Source organism: Amblyomma americanum, chromosome 1 (genome assembly GCF_052857255.1).
Source record: "Amblyomma americanum isolate KBUSLIRL-KWMA chromosome 1, ASM5285725v1, whole genome shotgun sequence".
Classification (NCBI taxonomy): Eukaryota; Metazoa; Arthropoda; class Arachnida; order Ixodida; family Ixodidae; genus Amblyomma; species Amblyomma americanum.
This window is the reverse complement of record NC_135497.1, coordinates 84,772,543-84,793,225: the sequence shown is the minus strand read 5'-3', so window position 1 is coordinate 84,793,225 and position 20,683 is coordinate 84,772,543. Positions and strand designations below refer to the sequence as shown.

General features: G+C 55.7%; 1 protein-coding gene across 2 annotated transcripts in view; it reads right to left on the bottom strand.

Moving 5' to 3' along the window:
- The window catches only part of rau (RA domain-containing protein rau), a 73,128-nt gene that overhangs the window by 24,078 nt on the left and 28,367 nt on the right, over positions 1–20,683 (bottom strand). Inside the window, exon 2 of one of the 2 annotated variants that reach the window (XM_077646066.1) lies at positions 12,274–12,306. The exons of the other annotated variant lie outside the window; for it this stretch is intronic. Coding sequence (XP_077502192.1) covers positions 12,274–12,306 — 33 coding nt within the window. The remainder of the gene's footprint in view (positions 1–12,273; positions 12,307–20,683) is intronic. 2 annotated transcript variants of the gene reach the window in all.

Below are 20,683 nucleotides of genomic sequence, written 5' to 3'. Positions count from 1 at the left end.
GCATGTAGACGGTAGGTGCACATTCGATCGTGCACATTTTCCGCCTCCGGAACAATGTTGCTGATGTCGAGACCTTCGAGCCTTCCACACTGAAGGAGATCGCTTGTTAGCTAGCTTATAGCCGGCATGTGGGCTTCGTTCTTTGAATACACACGTAACAGCGATATGATCCATGCAGGCGTGTAACTGAGAAATCATGTAGCGTCTCTTTTTTTTCTTTGCTTGAAAAATGTGGGGCTTTCTTTCCAAGCTGAGAAAAAAAAAACGCGTAAGGGCTACCTTCCAGCAAAAACAATTGGATCGAGGATAGTGATTTTAAAGAAGTAACTGACGAATCGCATGATCAATCTTCATTATCGTGTCACCGCGCCCTTATAAAATTGTCTATAGACACTCTGTCTGTTTGTTGCAGCCAGGAAGAGAGAAAAGGAAAGTGCACAGGCCTGCTCACTGGCTCTAGCCGAGCCACAATCGCTACCACGTGTAGATAGTAGGAGAGTTGAAAGATGGGATAGAAAGACAGGATAGTAAAGACGTTCTAAAGACAAGGCCGATCCCGGAAGTAGTGTAATACCGGGCCAACCGGTGGCGGGAGTGAAGCATTCTTCAAACTCGACTTCTTCTAGACTCTATTGCCTTCCCAAAGATCCGGAGTACACGGGTTCGGACGCGACCGCGGCGGCCGCGTTTCGATGGAGGCGAAACGCAACGGCGCCCGTGTGCTGTGCGATGTCAGTGCACGTTAAAGATCCCCAGGTGGTCGAAATTATTCCGGAGCCCTCCACTACGGCATGCACCCCTTTCTTCTCTCAGTCCCTCCTTTATCCCTTCCCTTAAGGTGCGGTTCAGGTGTTCGCCGAGATGTGAGACAGATATTGCGCCATTTCCTTTCCCGAACCCGCCGCGGTGGCTCAGTGGTTAGAGCGCTCGACTACTGATCCGAAGTTTCCGGGTTCGAACCCGACCGCGACGGCTGCGTTTTTATGGAGGCGAAACGCTAAGGCGCCCGTGTGGTGTGCGATGTCAGTGCACATTAAAGATCCCCAGGTGGTCGAAATTATTCCGGAGCCCTCCACTACGGCACCTCCTTTTTCCTTTCTTCTTTCACTCCCACCTTTATCCCTTTCCTTACGGCGCGGTTCAGGTGTCCAACGATATACGAGACAGATACTGCGCCATTTCCTTTCCACAAAAACTCATTATTATTATTATTTCTTTCCGCAAAAGCCAATTTTCAAGATATGTCTTTTTGTCTATTCATAGCCTATAGATTGTGTATAGACTGTCTATAGAATTTGTATTGCCTATAGACTGTTCTCTGCGGTCTGTTCATAGAGAGTATATAGACTTTATAGACAGAAGTCTGTGGACAGTCTATAGACTGCCTAAAAATTTTTGTTAGGGAGGGCCGGCACAAAACTGCAACACGGCTGCAGATAATACGCCGTTCACTTGATCTGCGTGAGACGTCTCGCTTATTTACAGCGCTCGATGCAAGTCACTACCATCAACCGCTGTATACACGGCGTTCTTAACCCCTGAGGTATCTCCAAAGCTGTACCTCCGCGTCCCGCACCGCCAGCTGCCCCGGTGTGGGCCCATCGCGCGGTTCCGGAGCTCCAGCCACGCGCCACGGTCCCGTGCACAGCCGCCGGCCGGAAGCCGACCACGCTTCCGGCATTCAAAGATTCGGGCCTGCTCCCGCGGCGCGTACACACACGTGCAGCGGGGCGCCAGACAATGGGTGGACCTTGGCGAATTTCCACCGGAAATCCACGCAGCGTGGACCCTCCTCTCTCGCCGCTTGGACAGTCCGCGCGGCAGACATCCGCCCGATCACGCCCGAAATAAAAGGGCCGCTGGGTGGTTCGACATCCGTGACGCTCCCGGCGCCGGCCACGAGTGGTTTTAATAATAACGCCAGCGGAACTGGCTCCTCTCCGCCGGAAGGCGTCGCAGAGAGAGTTGTTCTACGCGCCTCGCGTGAGAGCATTCCCAGGCCCCCGTTTCCGCAGCGCGTCTCTGCGGCGCGCGGCTAGGATTTCGCGAGCGAGCGCGCGATCCGCGCCCGTAACCAGACGCGGCTGCGCGGCAATGCTCCCACGAAAACAGGGGTAAACAAGAGCATTCTCGCGTCCTGAACGCGCCAGTGGTGACGGCGTTCCCACACCCGCGCCTGGTACCGCGAGCAAAGCCCGAAGGTTGTGGCACAAAAGTCAGAACAAACGCCGTCAGTGAAAACGCAATACGCCGAGAAATTTCCTCGGGAATGCGAGAACCCGACAGCGGCGGCTGCGTTTTTATGGAGGCAAAACGCTAAGGCGCCCGTGTGCTGTGCGATGTCAGTGCACGTTAAACATCCCCAGGTGGTCGAAATTATTCCGGAGCCCTCCACTACGCCACCTCAATCTTCCTTTCTTCTTTCACTCCCTCCTTTCCTTTCCCTTGTGGCGCGGTTCAGGTGTCCAACGATATATGACACAGATACTGCGCCATTTCCTTTCCCCCCAAACCAATTATTATTATTATTATTATTATTATTATTATTATTATTATTATTATTATTATTATTATTATTATTATTATTATTAATGCGAAATGGTGGAGCCGACAGCAACTCTTCTGTCGTCTGCAACGACCACGTTTCGCAATTAATCTACCGCCGCGCTAAATTAGTTTACGGATTTTTAACCACCAACTTCACCGCTCCGAGATGATTGTGTGGCCCCAAAGGCACTTAATACCAGTACAACGCCATCGCGGGCACCGCGGCGGGTACAGCACCGTGCCTAACATGTTATTGCCCATCGACTCAAGGTGCGATGGCAAACACTCTTGATCACAAGCATTTCGTCCCACAGAAAGCCGTGCACCACCAGGCCGCGGAACCTCGTAGTACGTACACATACGTTCCCACTGGAAAATAGGGGGCTTATCCAGTGAGGATCGAACCCCGCACCTCGCGCACTACGTGGCCACTCAAGAAAGGAGCGGCAAATGCCCCTAAAAGGAATCCCCGCCATCAGAAGCACCGGCCTACTCTAACGACGGCAAGTCGATGCCACTGCCTGGAAGACCGCCTCTGAGGGATGCATGCGCACCGCTTCGTTGTCGAGTTGTACCGACTACAGAGGCCACCGCTGCGCCCAGTCTCCAATCGCGGTTCACGCCACAAAGCGGCCTGCTTACTATACGGACGTTGAGGTCGCAAAGCATTTATCCGCTTCCCCAGAAAACTTACGCTATCCAATCACGTGACGCCGACGGAGCACGCTGCAGACCGTCGCCAGCGCCGATGACAGCTCCGCACAGCGGGCGGATGCTCGCGGAGCGAGGCAGAGCGCAGGCGGCCAGCGGGCCGCGCCTTCCCGGCTGGCAGCACGTACCGAGTACCGGGCGCTGCTCATGCCGCCACGCATGCTAATAATCGCGCGCCAGACACGTGCAGCCGGCACTTTCTCCGCCGCTTGTCGTCGGAGCACGCGAGCAGGATCCGCGGTCCTCCTCCCACGCACCAGTTCCTGTTCCAAGGGCGTTCGAGGCGCGCGTACACGATGCAACCTCGGTGGTCCCAGCGCAACACGCGCTCGCCGAGGAAGCGAACGGCCAATGCCGGAAACGGCCCCCGGATTCGTACAGCTTCCAGCAGCCCTTCTGACACGCTGCCAATGCAAACGGGGCTCGGAGGCACCCGAGTGAAAAAGGTACTGGTATACACGCCTGCAGGTTACGTTCACGGACACGAAGGAACCATCACTTGAACGCGAATCCTCCTCGCCCGATAAGCATGGGCGCCAGCGAGCGCGCGTGGCAGATTACCCGCGCACTCCCCCTTAGGAGAATGAGCGAAAGAAAGAGGATTTTGGAAAAAGAAGAAACGGGAGAAGCGCTCCGCGCCGGCAGCTGTATGCGCGAGCGCAGTGGTCGCGTGGAAGACAAGAGCAGCACGCGGCGTTTCGTAAGGGCCATCCAGACGCACCTCTTCGGCGACCCCCCCCCCCCCCCCCCCTCCCATTGTACGCAGCAGCGCCCGGCCGGCTGCGCAATTAGAGTGAATTGCCGCAATGACTACACAGGCGGCAGACGGAACTCCTAAGCCTTTCCAGTGTCCGGCTGAGGCTAGGCGCGCTTCGCTGAGTTGAGCGAGGAAAGAAAACAGAAGAGGTGACGCGATGGTGCGCTCCACGGTGGCAGGGTGAGTTGCTTTGCTTGCTGGTCTCGGTAACACAGTTGCGGGGACGCCGACGCGCCTTGCATAGCAGGTGCCCGCTGCCAGATGAACAGCCGCAGGTGGACTCGAGAAGGACGACCGAAATTTTTGCTACGGATCATGTTTTGCAAGCTGCATCTTGCTGGCTGCCCAAGATCCTCTGTCTGCAAGGAAAGCACCTCTACGCGGTTTGTCTCCGACGTTGCCCCGTGACTCCTCGGGGTTATTTCTGCAAAATCGAGCCGAAAGCAAATGATGCCAGCAGGGAAAGAAAACAAAGAATAAAAAACAAACAAACTGCGCACTGCGTATACTCGCGGCGTGTCATTCGGCCGCTTCCTGTCGGCGAGCGCGACGACGGTGAAGAGCGAAGCAATGTGCCGACGGGAGAGATACAGGGACGCCAGCTCCAAATCGCGTTTCCGTCCCGCCGGTCTCCTAATGGACTGGGCGACCGGAATTCATGAAACAAACATCCGCGTCCAGATCGCACAACACGGTGTGGCATCCAGCGGCGGCCTGGCCCATCGTCGCGCATGCAGCCCCAAAAGGCAGGAGAAGGAGGCTGGCCGCTTTCGCATGCGCCCCCACGCGTCATTCGTCAATCATTCTCGTCACCCATTGAACTCCCAGTCACGGCCGGAAGGGGCCACCGGCGCCGGGGCGCAGCTCGGCGGCACTAGGAAGCGAACGCTAGGTCACGCTCAACGAGACCAATTGGCCGAGCGATGCTTCTTCTCCGCGGGCTCGCATCCCGAGCAGCGCGGCGAATCTTTTGTGCGCGCGGCGCACTTTCTATGGAGCTGCTCGTACCCCAGGGCGCTACCGGGCTCCTTCTACGGTCCAGGGATCAGGGTCATTGAGGCCCCGCCATCGGCGCGAGGTCGCGGCCACTCCAAAAGCGGCCGCACTTTCAATGAAGACGCTGCTGCTACCACCGCTGCTACTGCTTCCGGGCGCCATCCCCGATTAGATTCGATGGGCGCCTACGAGGAAGCACTCCGAGACGCGCCACCGAGAGCGCCAGGCGTGACTAGGCTGGGCCGCGGAGGAGGCCGCGCACGCTGGGGCGACGCCGGAACAGAACACGCGGCACGAACCCGCGTTTTCCCCGTGTCCTCTCCCTTCCTCTTTCCGCGTCGCCCAAGCCAACAACAGGACGACGCCCTGGCTGCGGCCAGCCTGAAGGGTCAGACCATCCAGAAAGCATCGCGGGGAAAGACGATCGCCACCCGCCGCGGTGGCTCAGTGGTTAGGGCGCTCGACTACTGATCCGGAGTTCCCGGGTTCGAACCCGACCGCGGCGGCGGCGTTTTTATGGAGGAAAAACGCTAAGGCGCCCCTGTGCTGTGCGATGTCAGTGCACGTTAAAGATCCCCAGGTGGTCGAAATTATTCCGGAGCCCTCCACTACGGACCTATTTGTTCCTCTCTTCTTTCACTCCCTCCCTTATTCCTTCCCTTACGGCGCGGTTGAGGTGTCCAACGATATATGAGACAGATACTGCGCCATTTCCTTTCCCCAAAAAACCAACCAACCAATTATGATCGCCGAGGCCGTAGTGGAGGGCTACGGCTTATAATTAAGAGCGACGTTGGTAGCCCGTGCAGCGCAACGTTTGGCGACATTTTTCTCTACAGTTACGCTAGAAAAATGGGCCAAACTGATGGCAGACATGTTCACGCAACACCAACATCGGACAACCTTTTACGTGAGCTGGCAGCGGGGACGCAAAAGCGTGAAAAGACCTTGCCTCCAGTTTCTCCAAGATCGGGGGCTCCCGATAGCCTCTCAAGGTAAGCTGCGCGAGAGCTGCGATGCAGATCAACGCACGGCATCGGCATACGTTGCTGCGCATTCTGGAGATCCAGAGCGCCCACAGTTGAAAAGAAGAGGCCAAAGGCTGAGGGAAAGAAGGGGCGAGCATGTGCGTCCAACACCCATTCTCGAGGGGCATGCTCATCAAAGAAAAACTGCGCTCAGGTGCAGTTACACGTGACACACTCAACACAACACGACGGAGGTCGCAGGAGTGTTACTCCTGGGAAGCTGTTTGTCACCTCAGCTGGCAAAGAGGTTACGCCGGGACAGGTTGTGCGTGCAACAATAGCAAAAACAAAAGACAAAAAGTTAAGCTTCGCCTCGAGGGCAGCGGCTCGTAATTCCGCGCCATTTAAGCAGCCGCCGCCCGCGGCTTCCCGGATAACAGAAATCGCGGCGCCTGCAGAAGTGGAGCAGCTGAAACAAAAGGCGGCCCTCACAGCTGCGCCAGGGCGCGCGCGAGGTCGTCCTCGAAACGTCTGCGCGCCGGGGCCAAGTTCGCCGGGACAGAGGCGGCTCCTTCTTCGCTCTTACGGAATGAGCCGGGGGAGGGCCCCCCTTCCCGGGACGCCCTCGGTCCCGCACTAAACACTCCGACGAACAGACCACCCTCTGTGACAGTGAACTGGCGCGTATGACTGCACTGCCGTGGGACACTTATGTGTGCGTGTGGCTGTGTGCACGTGTGTATATTTGTACACCTTTATCTTTGTGCGTACATTGTAACTGTAGCCTCTCCACCCCTCCTCCGTCTATCTGTTCATACTCATGTACCCACTCCCCTCTCCGCGCCGACCGCCGTTGAGGTGCCATCCACGAGAGAAGCAGTTATGGCGGCCTGTGTCACCTTCTCACTTTACTTTTCACAATGAACAAACTCTAACCCCCCCCCCCCCCAAGAAAAAAAAGAAACCTGTGGACTCTGTGCCGATGCTCCCCGCACTACCGAATGCGCAGAGACGCTGCACCAGCACACGCGGTAGATGCGAAGTGCACCCCCTTTTCGTGCTTGCGTCGCCTCCACACTGGTTCTATATGGGCCCAAAAATTGATGCATTTGATCGAAAGAAGCTGATTCAGTTTTCGGCCGTTGATGTGAGAGCATGAGGCTTACGTCGACAAAAGGACGGACAGCCGCAGACGTTAGTGTAAAAAAATGCAACGCGCCCTTCACTCGCGCCGATAATCTGCTTTGTACGCAAACGCAGAGTTGAGTCCGGCAAGCTCCACGTTTTCTCGCACGACACCACGGGCGCCAAAAGCAGCGGATTGAGCGGTCTCCCTCGAAAGGAGTCTACCCAACCTTCGGATGGTTTCCAAGTGCACTCGAAAATCACTCGCGAGGCGAATCTTTCCGGGTTCTCGAAATTCTGCGCGAAACCAGCGAGCGAGCGAGGCAGCGAGCTCAGCGGGGCGACGACGACCTGCGAAGCTGCGATCCAGAATGGCCAGCTCTTCGCCCCCCCCCCCCCCCCCCCCCCCTGCAGTTTTTCCGGGCGCGAGCGGCGTAATAGGAGAATCGTGGCGTGTATTTTGGGGCGAAACGGGCCAACCACAACACGGGGAAACAAACGGGCGCCCGCGGCCGGCCGCAATGAATTTCGTCGCGCTCGTCTTTTTCATGGCCACTTTTTGCCGCGCGCAACAAAGCAGCGAGCGACCAGGAACAACGCCACGGGCGGCACGATGCGCGCGGGGCGCGTTAACCTTGCGCGCGCGTGGGCGCGAGAAACAAGAAGAAAGGCGTGCAACGGAGAGGATGGCCCAGGAATGCATCCCCACCTCCTGATGGACCCCTCCAGTTTATACGCGCGCGAAAGCGAGCCCATTTATTTTTGTCGGCGCCGCGCGTAAGCCCCCCCCCCCCCCCCCCCCCCCCCCCCACCCCCTCATCTCCTTGCCCCTTCGAGAAGGTGGTGACGGTGGCTCCGACGGCGCGAAGGGCGAAAAGCGGAGAAGCGCGGAGAAAGCGTCCGCGGAGTGATGCGCACAGTCGCAGTTCGAGACGCGCAACTCGGGATTCTTTTTTTTTTTTTCCCCAACACGGGCGCCGAGCTTTTTTCTTGGTCTGCTTCCTCATCGACGGTTCGCAACGGGCGCACGCGGCGCGGCGCTCGGCGATGATATTGACCCAGCGACGTTGCAGAGGGAAAGGAGAGGGCGCTCTCCAAGAAGCCTCGACCCCGAACGGGCGCTGCTGCTCCGTCACTGTATTCCCCCCGCACGTCAGCAGTTAATGGGGCCGTAGTCGCAGCGTGGGCTCGATGACGAATTTAAGTATGCGCCGGAAATGTCCCAGCGCGAGTAGAACGGAGAGCGCGACACTACTAAGCAGCGACAATGCCGCGAATTCCTCTCGCAAAAGCAAGCGCGAAAGCGGAATTTTCCGCATAAATGGGTGCACAGACACGAAATTTCTAACGCGAACAAGCGATATGATTTGTTTCATGGCCATATGGAGATGCCTTCTGGCAAGCTTCAGGCGCAGGCGTTGAGTGGAACATAACTTGATAATTTTTCGAATCTTCTTCGAGGAGCCTTGCCCCCGCCGCGGTGGCTCAGTGCTTAGGGCGCTCGGCTACTGATCCGGAGTTCAGGGTTCGAACCCAACCGCGGCGGCTGTGTTTTTATGGAGAAAAAACGCTAAGGCGCCCGTGTGCTGTGCGATGTCAGTGCACGTTAAAGATGCCCAGGTGGTCGAAATTATTCCGGAGCCCTCCACTACGGCACCTCTCTCTTCATTTCTTCTTTCACTCCCTCCTTTACCCTTCCCTTACGGCGCGGTTCAGGTGTCCAACAATATATGAGACAGATACTGTGCCATTTCCTTTCCCCCCAAAACCAATTATTATTATCTTCGAGGAGCCGCTCGACAATTGCACCAGCATCGAGTGACGTCAAGGCGCACTTGCCCCCATTATTGTGACGTCACCGAACCCAGTGGCTGTTCACAGGGAGTACCAGCGCTTGCCGGCGACGCCGACGTCATCAGGAATGTGGTAGTCCAGATTGGCCGGTCGGCCGTGACGTCAAGGTGCGCTGGCGCCGACCGATCGATACCGAAAGTGCCGGCACAATAACGTTTCTGATTTACCGTATACGCTGCGCAGTGGTGGTTTGAGCTGATTCTCGTGATTACTAGGCCTGTAGGCCTCTTTAAAGGCAAAATAAGGCCACCCTAAAACTTTGTGTACGTGCCCCAAATTTTTTGCTTGCGTGTTTTGTTCTTTCAAATGATGACATTTACATGGATCAGCATGTGATATTCGCTTACGACCACTTAATAATTAGTAATTTAATTTCTTCTCGACGCAGTTTCGGTTCTGTGATGACTGTAACGTGTGGTTGACCCTTAGGTGAGGTGAGGCACGAAAAAGCAAAATAACTGCTGATACGTCGTTCGGTGTAATTCCAGCTCTTGAAGCAGGCTTTACATTGCATGTTTTTGGTGCTTCACGTCACCTAAAGGTCAACTATATGTCACAGTCATCGTAAGGTTGATGAAACGGAAACAGCATGAAAGAAGAAACTCAATAACTATTAAGCGGTCGTAGGGGAATGCCACGCGATGATCCATGTATTTTAATGTCTAACGCATCATTTGAAAGAACAAAACACGCAACTAAAGTAAAGCGTCAATAGTCCTTTAAGCACTGAATGAGCCTGTCGACAGATGTATCCCCATCGGTACGCGTACGTCCGGGTTTCGTCGGCCTATACGTCACACCGGGCCCACAGTGCTTCTCGCTGTGTAATGAGGCGGACTGAACAAAATAAGAAGGCAAGGCCATCGCCAGCACTTCCCGGGGCGCCCTGTAGATGGGTGCGACATCCAAATAGTTTTCTGTTCCAGGAATTCTCCTTCAACGCGAGTAACGCAAACCAACAAACTTGCTATAGCCACAACAACGTACTACGCTGCGGGTCAGGTGATTAGACGGACTGAAATCCTCGCGGCGGTTTCTGAAACTACGCCAGGCGCCTTGCTCAAGGCGCCATCAGTCACGTAACCAGCAGCGAAACTACCGACCGACACAGCGCAGCAGCGCACGCAGCGATACGCCTCCGGTCACAGGCGACACGCGGACTTTAAAAGCCTGCCCGACGCGTCACCGCTGCTGCCAAAGTACCGAACACACCGCGTAATGCGCAACTCCAGCAGACGGCCGCTGGGGGGCCGCGCGTGCAAAACGATCGTTAAAGAGGCGCGCGTCGCCGCAAGGCCTTGCGGTGGGGGTGGGGGGAACAATGCCCCCGCGATCGAGCGCTTGGGCCAGCCGTTCGTTATGCAAGGCAGCCGGCTGCCTCCGCTCCGCAGTTTCATCTTTCGCGCGTTCGTCATCGTCTTTGTCATCCGGCGGCTGTCGTCGACCACGCACGGCCGGCTGCTCGCGAGGAGGCCTGACGCAAGCGGGGAATTCTAGCTGGAAATAAACACGGGCAAATGAAAACGCCACACACGCGGGGAACAATAGCGACGCGCGAAACCCCCGCATGCAGCTGAGTCAGTGCCAACATTCGCAAGGCGGACCAACACCTGCTGCGTATCAGCCATGGAAGCCACCGAAAGACCGCAGCTGTGTGTGTGTTCCTTTGTTTACGCATTCCGCCACCGCGCTTGCTTGAGGCGCCTTGCTTTAATACTCTCCTTGTTTTCTTCATCCTGTCTTAGATTTATCTCTGGTGCTTGTTATTTACAGCAATGCGCAATGCCTACTTACTAGAATGTGGCGATCATGAGGGCTCACAAAATGGCTCGCGTTTCTTGCATGACGTCATTTACCCACCTGCAGAAGAGATCATGTTATCTACGAAACGTCGCGCAACACTGAAGCGGTCATCAGACGTTTATTTATTAATTGGCAGCGTACCCCGCAACGCCGAAGCTCACTGCAAGAGAGTGGGCTAACAAAAATTAATAAACAACTAATAATCGTTACACGCCGGTCTGCCGAAAGTGTGAGATCTCTGCTAAGAAGCACACGAACATAAACACAACGTCACGTGGCCAGCACTGGTACTGGAAAAGGCATCGACAAGCCGCAACAAGGAAATTTTTGCACATGTACGAAATTTTCCAGGCATGCATTCAATCAACGCTGCATTAGATGCTCACAGGATGGCGTTGCGTGCGCTTACACAGTTCAGCAAGCGTGCGATTCATTTTTAAGTTTTGCTTGCCCCCCCCCCTCCCCTTTTTTTTGTGCTGGCTACTGTCATGAAGCCCTTGCTGAACGCAATAATTCAATCTCGCTAACGCGCAACACGATAGGTGCGCTCCAGAGATTCATATTGTATCGAACTTCTGTTTACTAAGAGAGAGGCAGCGGCTATTACAGTGTAAACAAGTTTAGTCATTTTTAATATGCCCCCACTAACTCGAGTCTCCGGAAGCGCTTTGCCCTTGTCTCGCGCTTTCTGTTTAGTACCGCAAAAACTCTGCGCCGTGAATGTCACCAAGGTGTCGCCTAGACAATTTAGTGACATGCACTTCGCACATAGTTTTATAGCCCTGTCACACGGACACTGTAAAGGTACTTTGAACTAATGCTCCATTACTCTAAGGACGAACGCGCGCTGCCACACGGACGCGCCAAAGGGACACCTAGCTCAAAGGACCTTCGAAACAAGGCAGCTCGAGTTCGTCCTTTGAGGCTTCAAGGGAGTACTCTCTCTCCCAGCGAGTTAACAGCATAAATAAATTGAGAAAAGAAACGTTCAATTTTCGTTTTATAAATTCACTTCATAAGATTAGTGGTGTTTTAAAATATAAGATGGTCAGTTGTTTTGTGGCAGTCTCACCACGCCATACTCTCGTTCCAGATATACGAGCGAGTTGGGCTCAGTGTGGCCAGCACTGTGATGTTATGCTCTGTACATGAAAAATCATGTCATTATTGCAGTTAAAATTGCATTGCTTTAACATAATACGGTTATAAAACTAATTTACTAAAAAAAATGTGACATTTATGTATTTACATGTGCAGTGAGGCTTGCAATTTAAATAACGCTTTTCGCCGATGAGGGCGCTAAAAAGTTCTTGCGAAGGTTTATTCCGCGACCGTGTAGCACGACGAACTCCCTTGAAGTAGTGCTCCTTTGGGAGCGTAAAGGAGCATTAGTTCAAAGTGCCTTTAGAGTGCCCGTGTGACAGGGGTATTACTTTCATTTCTCTCCCCAGACTCACGAGCGCCACGCGACAGCAAAATAGGAGTGACTATAGGAGGAGATACGCGACTCACCAACTCATCTTCTCCGGATCGGATAGGCGACCTCTGTTGAGGAAAGAGAAAAGCAATGTGTAGCGCGAAAGACAGCCCCCCCCCCCCCCCCTTTTTTTTTCTGCAAGGCCACGCACTATACCCAGCCACCAACAGAACTACTACAAGGAACCGCAACAGACAGCACAGCTCCAAACTGGCACGCCACACAGGCAAACGCAGCACGAGTGCACACCATGCACCTGCACACGACGACCGACACACGTGCTTGCAACGAGCGACAACACGCGGAGAAACTGGTGACCGCAAGCTGTTATTTCGTGCAATACCCTCTCGCCCCAGGATTTCGTCGTCCGCACAGCAGCACCTCGCAAGCCCCGACGCCGCCTCCGTCGTTTCTCAACGGAAAATATTTTTCAGTCGCCCCACATGCATCGTACCTGGAAATATTCTTCCGCGTATTGGCAACGTCCGATTTTAAGAAAGGTCTTTGTTTAAATGCAGGTTATAAAGAGAGAGAGGTAAGCGAAATCATTGTATGTATTTAGTTAGATGTTTAAAGAAGCGCGCGTGGTCCTGCCTTCACTGAGTCTACTAGAAGAGCAAAATAAAAGAAACAGGGGCACTCAAGTTCCGCCTCGAGAGTGTGACGCGCGACAGCGTAAGGGGTCCCTTGAGCAGTCTGGGGCACTCCTTTGCATACCACTTCGCAGACACGGGCACTGTTCTTTATTTTATTTTTATCTCACTTTCATTATTGTTTTTATTTACAACAATACACACAAGGCCTGCCGTTAATCAAGTCGAACGAACATTCCTCAGTGGTCGAGGGGTAGGGGTTCGAGTCCTCGCTCGACCATTTTTCTGTTCAGCGCCATTGCTTTTTCTTTCTAACGAGGCACTACGTAATGGTGGTGTGGAAAGACGTCACGACCCTGTAGACGAATGACAAATTGTGCAGTGACGTCATCTCTACGGTGCTGTGCGATCGTTTCTGATTATCCGCGCGATGTCACGTGGTTGTGACGCCACGACCATCTCGACCGATCCCGTTTTCCCCACACGCCAAAGCAAACTACGGCAGTTTCTGCACTGAACGGGCCCCTTAACGCTATCACGTTAAAATTGCCTTCCTGAAATTATTCTTATCTAAATATCATTATCAGCATGCATCATGCTTGGTGTTTGGAAACACCAAACAAAGTCTTGGGGTGCCTGCATGCGCACATATCGTCGTTTTGTATATTTTCCCTCTTAGCCTTCACTCTCTCTAGCTGTAGTGTTCCTTCAAAAAATAAGTGCCATAAGTTGATTATCCGCGACGGTCTTACCCTTTCTACTCAACCCCCCGCTTAAAATTATGAAACGCACCACCCTGCCAAACTTTCCGCTCTGTTTAATCTCAGAATCCCGTCGCGGCGGCCAAAAAGGGGGGAGATTACGGGGACAGGCATCGCCACACCGGGAACTAGAATATAACGCTCCTGCTCAAAAGATAACGCAATCTGCCGCGTCGCCGCAGTTGCGCTGACGCGCCCCTTGGCGCAGGCCCGTACGATCTGCAGATGGTGTTCCGAGATGGGACCCCCCCGCCCGGCGAAGCACGCAGCCGCCCACGGCGCCTCCTGCTATCGCCGAATCCGCTTCCGAGAGAGTTGGGAGCCGCCGACCATCTCGGCCAGAGAGCACTGCATGTCAACAGCACTCCACCGATAGCGCCTACAAGCGACACCCGCGGCGGGCGGGCCGCAAGTGGCGTCAGCATGGGACCCACACTGGGACGAGTGGTTGCCTTCCAGCATACACACGTACACATGAAATGCTAGGGTCACATGGACCCACACACTAGTTCGCGCGAGGGTATATCTCTCTCGGAGACGGACATCGGCCCGCAGCGGGCCACGCCTCGAAGCGCCTACGCTACGAAACGGGCCGGAGATACACAGGAGTGCAAACGTCAACACGAGCGCGCGCCCCCGAGATCGCCATCTATAGGGGACGCCCTCTCTAAACAGGAGGCGTTTACCCAAAACCTCACTCCCTGCCTGTCAGCTCCCAGAGATCAGTGCTCCAGCTGAGTGATCTCGTTCAGCGCATGGCAAACGTGTGTGCTTGTTGCGAGTACTTAGCCTCCTGTGCTTTGCACGAAAGAGAAAGTCGCGCCTAATGGCAGAAGCCAGCGCACGAGTATAACGAAATTATGAATAGGTATAGAAAATCTCTCGAAGGCGCTGCAAGCTAAAAGCTGAAAATTTCGCCTGCTGTCGAGGCAACGAAGATAACGGTAAAAAGTAAAAAAAAAGAATGCGAACATCGTCGCCTAATCATATCAGCCTGCTTATCTACAACCCCTATCAGAAGCTGAAAGGCCACCAGGTTTCCTTCCGGGCACTGCCGCGAGGCTCGCACGGCAACTCCAGCGCTCCAAATCACTGGAGTGTGAAGGAGGCTCTCTGCGCACTTCCAAGCTCTGGGGGTTTCAGGGAAGCTTTGAGGCCTCATCGCCGCACGGCCAAGCAGCAAACTCGGTGGCGTTTATTTAAAGCCTTCTACTTTCGCTACAAGCGAAAACAATGACGAATCGTAGCGACGTGAACTTTTCGAGTAAAGCACATAAAAATCAGTATATGATTTCAGTATTAGAGGTTTATAATAAACCCTACCAACCTGAAAACAAGCAATGACGACAACCGCAAATGCCGCAGACCACCCACGCTCACAGATGAGACCATGTCCTCCCAAGCCCACCAGGCGCGGATTCAATGGGAGGTGGGGGAGCGCTTGAGAGAAATATTACGCGGGAAACCCACGCAGAATCCTTTCTTTGGGCAAGAAAGATCAAAAAATGTATTGCGGGAATAGGACCGCCCCCCTCCAGAAGCCACCCATACATCTGCCCCTGCAAACCCCCCAATGCCCCCCCTATACTTGTTCACTTCTTTCCTCAGAGGGTCAACGTCTGAGCTGTACTGCGAAATTCAAGGAGCATGGGAGAGCCAACGTTCTCTGTTTCAGAGATTCGCCGCAACGCATCGGGCTGTCGCCTCAGCCACGCTCGGTGCGGTGGGGTTGCACGCGAACTGGGTCGCCTCAAGCGCAGGGGCGCCCCCGCCAATCGTCCTCGGCGCAAGCCGGCAGCCGCCGCCGAGCCCCAATGAAGACGAATGGCCCGCAGCCTTGGGCGGCCGGCAATGCGGCCCCCACTATGCGTCACGGCTCCGATGCCGGCACCGCTCGGTATTCCCCGACCGCCCTATTTTTTTCAATCAAGCCAGCTTTCCTGTTTCGTCAGCAGTGCCCGATTCGGAGCCAAGGACGGCCGTTGGGCAGCCCTTCCTTCCGCTGCCGGAAAGAGGAGTCCGAGGAGGGGGTGGGCCTATTTCGGGCCGCCGATTTCGTGGGCCGCTGAATCGCCGCGAGGGCAGAGTGTTTATATTGCGGCGGGAGGGAGTGCGCACGCAGGAAGCGATGGACGAGTTCTTTGTTCTGCTACGCACCCTGCCCTCGGGTGAAGAAGTGCCCCTCCGAGCTGAACCGGAGCAATTTGCTGAGAAGAGGAGCTGGCGCTAATTCCGCGGCCTTCCTCCTCTCCAGTTTTTCTTTTCGCTCAACTCCTTCCTTCCACGTTTACACGCGCCGTTGAACACACCAGCAGCGCCTGTTCTGCATGCAGAAACAACCTCACACCAACCTGCCCAACCTTCAGTGCGACTGAGGATGGGCGCTCTAAATCGGAAGTCGTGTGCCCTGCAGCACAACAGCATACAAGACTGTCGAAACGAGTCACAATAGTCCGCGTTGCTCGTGTAAGCCTCGCAAGCCGCAGGCAGACCTTCGGCACTCCTCGACCCATCTTCTCGGGGACAAGGTCGTCGCGCCGCGAGACAATGCCAGCTGCCAGAAACTGTCACATCTCCGAAAAAGTCAGGCGGCTCTTCTAAGAGCTATGGCAGCCAGTGGGTAACGACCGAGGCCGGCGGCTGCTCGCTGGCTCCGTGACGAGAGAGAAAGATCGCCGAGAGGCAGCGGCGCGGCACACACACAGGGGCGCGCGCGCGGGCTTCCCGCGGCGCCCTAATTAGCGCGAGCCGCGTCGCAGCCTTGGCTGTTCCTCGGGGGCAATTGGTCGCAGCGGCGGGGCCATAGCCGCGGCCATCTCGCCGCGCCATCTGCGCCCGACATGCGCCACGCGTCGCTCACGACGGAGGAGGCCCTTCGGGGGGCTGCCACACCGCCGTGGAGGATCCGCGACGGCCGTTCTTCGTCTGCGTCGTACCCCCCTATTGTCGCGTGCTCACCTCGGAGGCCCCTCGGCGGCACTCGGCGCCCGCGGCTCACCGCCTCGTCGCCCCGACGATGCGTCGCAGATGTTCGCGCGCGCGCGCGCTCCGCTATAAATACGAGACGGGCTCCGCCGGCGGCGGACCCTTAACCCTCCCCGCCCTCCCGCTCAGGGGGCGTGCTCGTTCGCCGAGACGTGGCGCATGCGACATCATGTGTCCGTATTTATAGACGGCGCCACCATGCAAGGCCTATATAGCTGGACCCGCAACCAGCCGGCTCTTGCGCCGCGCGCGGACACACACAGAGGCCTGACCCACATCCTGGTAGAGAAGAGCAGGCCATCGCCGAAGCCGGAAAGTGATTCCGGGCGACAAAACACCCCCGACGAGAACCGCGCCTTCTCCGAAGTTCTCTCAGGTAGAACTGCTCAAACTTTAAACTAGAAATAGGCCGCGCTGAAAGGAAGCCGCCGGCCTCCATCCTTTCACGGCCGATTGTTTTTGCCCCGAAAGACAACGGCGCACGAGGAGAAAAAGGTCTGCGCTCGAGGGACAACGGTCCCGACGAAAAATAAAAAGAAAATACTTGGCGCGCCTGTGTACAAAACGATATTTGGCATACAGCAGGCAAGAAAGGAGCGCCAAATGGCCGCAAGTGAAGAAGAGCTGCTGGGATCCGCGCTGCAAACGGCGCGCAGAGGAAAACCCCACGAAACTGCACAAACTCGTTTTGCAAGTTACTTTTCGTCAGCGGTGCACAGCACATACTAATTGAACACATTGAACGTAATGAATAGGAATCCTCAGCCACTTATCATGCAAATCCGCTAGCCAATAAATATTTGGGCAGAAAACGGTGCCGACCATAACCAGAGCCCGGCTCCTCAAAGGGCAGTGCTTACGGAAGCTATTCAAGGCGGCCGCGCCAGTCGGCTTCGGCGCACGACACGGCGCCGCCTCAATGGAGCGCGCGAGAGCACTCACGAAAGCCGCGCGACAGGCCCCCGGTAGCAGCAGTCCGCCGCCGATGTTCACCGTCGCCGCTCAGGGGATACCGGGGACGGTTTTCGGTAGCGCCGTAAGGATGCCATCGTCGCCACGAAGCGCGCTACTCCCATTCAAGCCGTTTTTCTCTTCGTTCGTTTACTTTCCCTCCTACGCCACAGAGGGACATCCGGCGCGCATTTCTCTCACCCTACGTCGCACTTTCCCACTCCTCGAGCACCAACACCAGCAGCGGAGCGCACGCGGATCAACTGGCCTGGAATTCGAACGGACAGCCGTAATACGTGTAATTTTCTCGTCTCCACCCTGCGCTCCCCCTCCCCCCAACACACACACTCCACCGGCGGCCGCCGCGGCACCACTTTTTTTTTCTCCTCTCCTCCGACTCTCCCTCTCGGCGAATCAACTTTGAACCACCGCAACAGCCTTGATGCGAGGGTCCGCTCGCGACGAGCACGGAATTTTCGCGGGTTTCGTGAGCCGGCGGCGATAGGGTCGCGCCTCCGACTCTGGCTCCCTCCTCGCGCGGCGCGCTTGCTTCTGCCACCCCCCCCCCCCCCCTCTCTCTCTCACTCCGGGATCGCCTTTCGGCGGCGGCTGGCCACGGTCAGCCCGCAACGAGAGCCGCATTCCGAGCGAAAAGTGCGAGCTCTCTCCGCGCCGTGCTGGGGGGTGCCGTGCGCGAAGAAGCGCCTCGCACGCAACAGCCGTTCGGGGCATGCACGTATACGAGCTCGGAGGCGATAAATTTATTGCCCCCCCCCACCCCCAAAACGACGCTGCTTGCGCCGAACAATGGGGTTTGACACCGAGGCGGAGGCAGCAGCGCATTCTTTCGCCGATGCAGGCGACGATGTGGGCGCCGGCGCTGTTTTCGAACACAACTTGTTCCGCGCAGGTAAACGCGGACGAGAAGGAGACGAAAATAATGCGCAAAAGAATGCGCTCCCGCCATTTCCCGCCCATATCCGTTGACGAGATTTGCCACGCTGTAAGTTATACGAAGACAATAGGACGTTAGTCGGGGGGACCGAGGAAAGCGCTGGAGAAGGGGGGGGGGGGGGGGGGGGGGAGGCGCAGTCAGCCATTTCCCGGTCGTTAGGCCTGAGGCGCATTAAGTGACTGTATCGTAAGGATCGTATAACAAATGAACGCGATTAAAGTATCGTTAGGTGAAAGAGGAGAACCGGGGAAGAGGCAGAAAAGAAAAGCAACAACGAGATCGAGGACAAGGAAATGCGATTTTGAGCCTTTGAATGGAGCACTCCCCCTCATAGAGTAAAGAAGGGACAAACGCAAAGCCTTTCTTTCTTCCATTCACTTTTACCGTATTCTAAATCCCAGTCTCAGTAGGGCGTCCGTGACTCTACACAAGGAACGCGTATATAGTGTCCCTCGCTTCCGGCTGGCTCCGCAAACATTTCGGGCTGGAAAGTTGCGATTCTCTACTTTTCCTTTCCCTAGAAATGATTGCCGCCAGCGGAACAATAAAATCCGTGGACAATGAGCACCCAGCTGAGTACCATATGGGAACCCTTTGTTCATACCTCAAAGTGATTAAGGAACACGATTACATCGCGGGGAAATTTCTTTTCGCAACGGAAAGAGAACTGTCGCTTCCGATCGCCTCGTGTGACACAAAGCATCAGGTGCTGGTAGACACAATGCGTTTTTTTTTCATCCTTTTCCTCGCCGTCTCTGCGGAAGTTAGTTTCCGCTCCGCCGAAGGACTAGGGTAAACAAAAGCTGCCAGAAAAAACAAACTTTTTTTTTTTTTTGAGTGCTCCGGAGCGTAAGACGCGGCGGCGGTGCGGCGAGCCCGCTCGCAGTGACGTCGCACAAAGGAACCAGGCCAACGCGTGACGAGAGTCGCAAGTCGGCTATCCCGTCGCCGTGAAGAGATGTGGGCCGAGGCTGGAGAGGGCAGAGTAGCCTGTTGCCGCGCTCTAACTTCTCGCGCGAGACACGCCAAGTGAATCCGTAAAGGCTATCACGGACTCCCCGAGAAGAGAAGATGCAAACAGGACACGCGCTAACGGCCCCCCCCTCTTAGGGACGCGTGAAAAACAAATCTCTGCAGTAGGGGGAGGAGGAGGTGGGGGGGTGGTCGTCAAAACAATGGTGGCCGCGAAAAAAAAAAAAAACACCCCGGGAACCACGGTCCACGCAGCGACGCCTGTGCCTTCGAGCTGCAATCCGCAGCGTCCAAGAGCTCGCCCGTTGGGTTGTGGCCTCCCGCTGCGTCTGCGCTGGTGGCGGCGGCGCAGCGGAGGGGGGGGGGGTGGGGGGGGGGGGGGGGGGGGGGGGTCCGCGCCATGGCGGGGACACACGCACGGCCCCCGTGGCCTTGCAAGGACCATTCAGATTGCCGAGATGTAATACGGCCAGCGAGGGGGAGCGGCAGGTGGAAATTGGGTGGCTCGAAAAACAAAATGGGGGAGCGGTACGAAGCGGAAGACAAGAGATTTCGGCTGCCGGGCGATCCTGAAGGGGCAGGGTTACCGCGAGTCGTTTTATCTGGCGACCGTGCGCCGCTTCTCACGGGCGACCCGGCGGCTCCGCGGTAGCCGCGCGCAATCTCGCCGCAGCGCAGGGACCTCCTGCGCGCGTATACAGCTGCGAAACACAAAAGGAGGTCCGGCCGCGAAACGGAGCTCCCCGGTGCTGGCCCGCTCGTTGACGAAAAAATGCGCCCAGGTCGCTGCAGCGTGGGAAGGCCACCCGTGTGGTTCTACACGAAATGTGCGCGCTCCATTTGGCCTCTGACGTCATTCGGCCAAGGTGGTGTCAGCTTCGATAGGATTGGCGCGGGCCAACAACAACAAATACGATCGCAGCGGTGCTAAAAACGCGAGATTAGCTCACAAACGCTACAATTAATCTCTTTTTTTTTAGAAGTATGCATGGAAAGGCAACATATTCCTTTTGAAGCCCTTTAGTGCCCCTAAAAATGATCCTGCGCATATTCAGATTTCCTTTCGCTATTCTTTCGCGTATTCTTCGACGCGGGCGAGGCCACATAGTTCTAATCAAGATCGTGCTCGTCGCAACTCTACGAAAGATACGCAGGTGCGTCGGTGGGTTACGGTTCAGGCCGTCGTGGAGGGGAAAAAAAAGAGTACCACTGCGACAGAGCTTCGCAG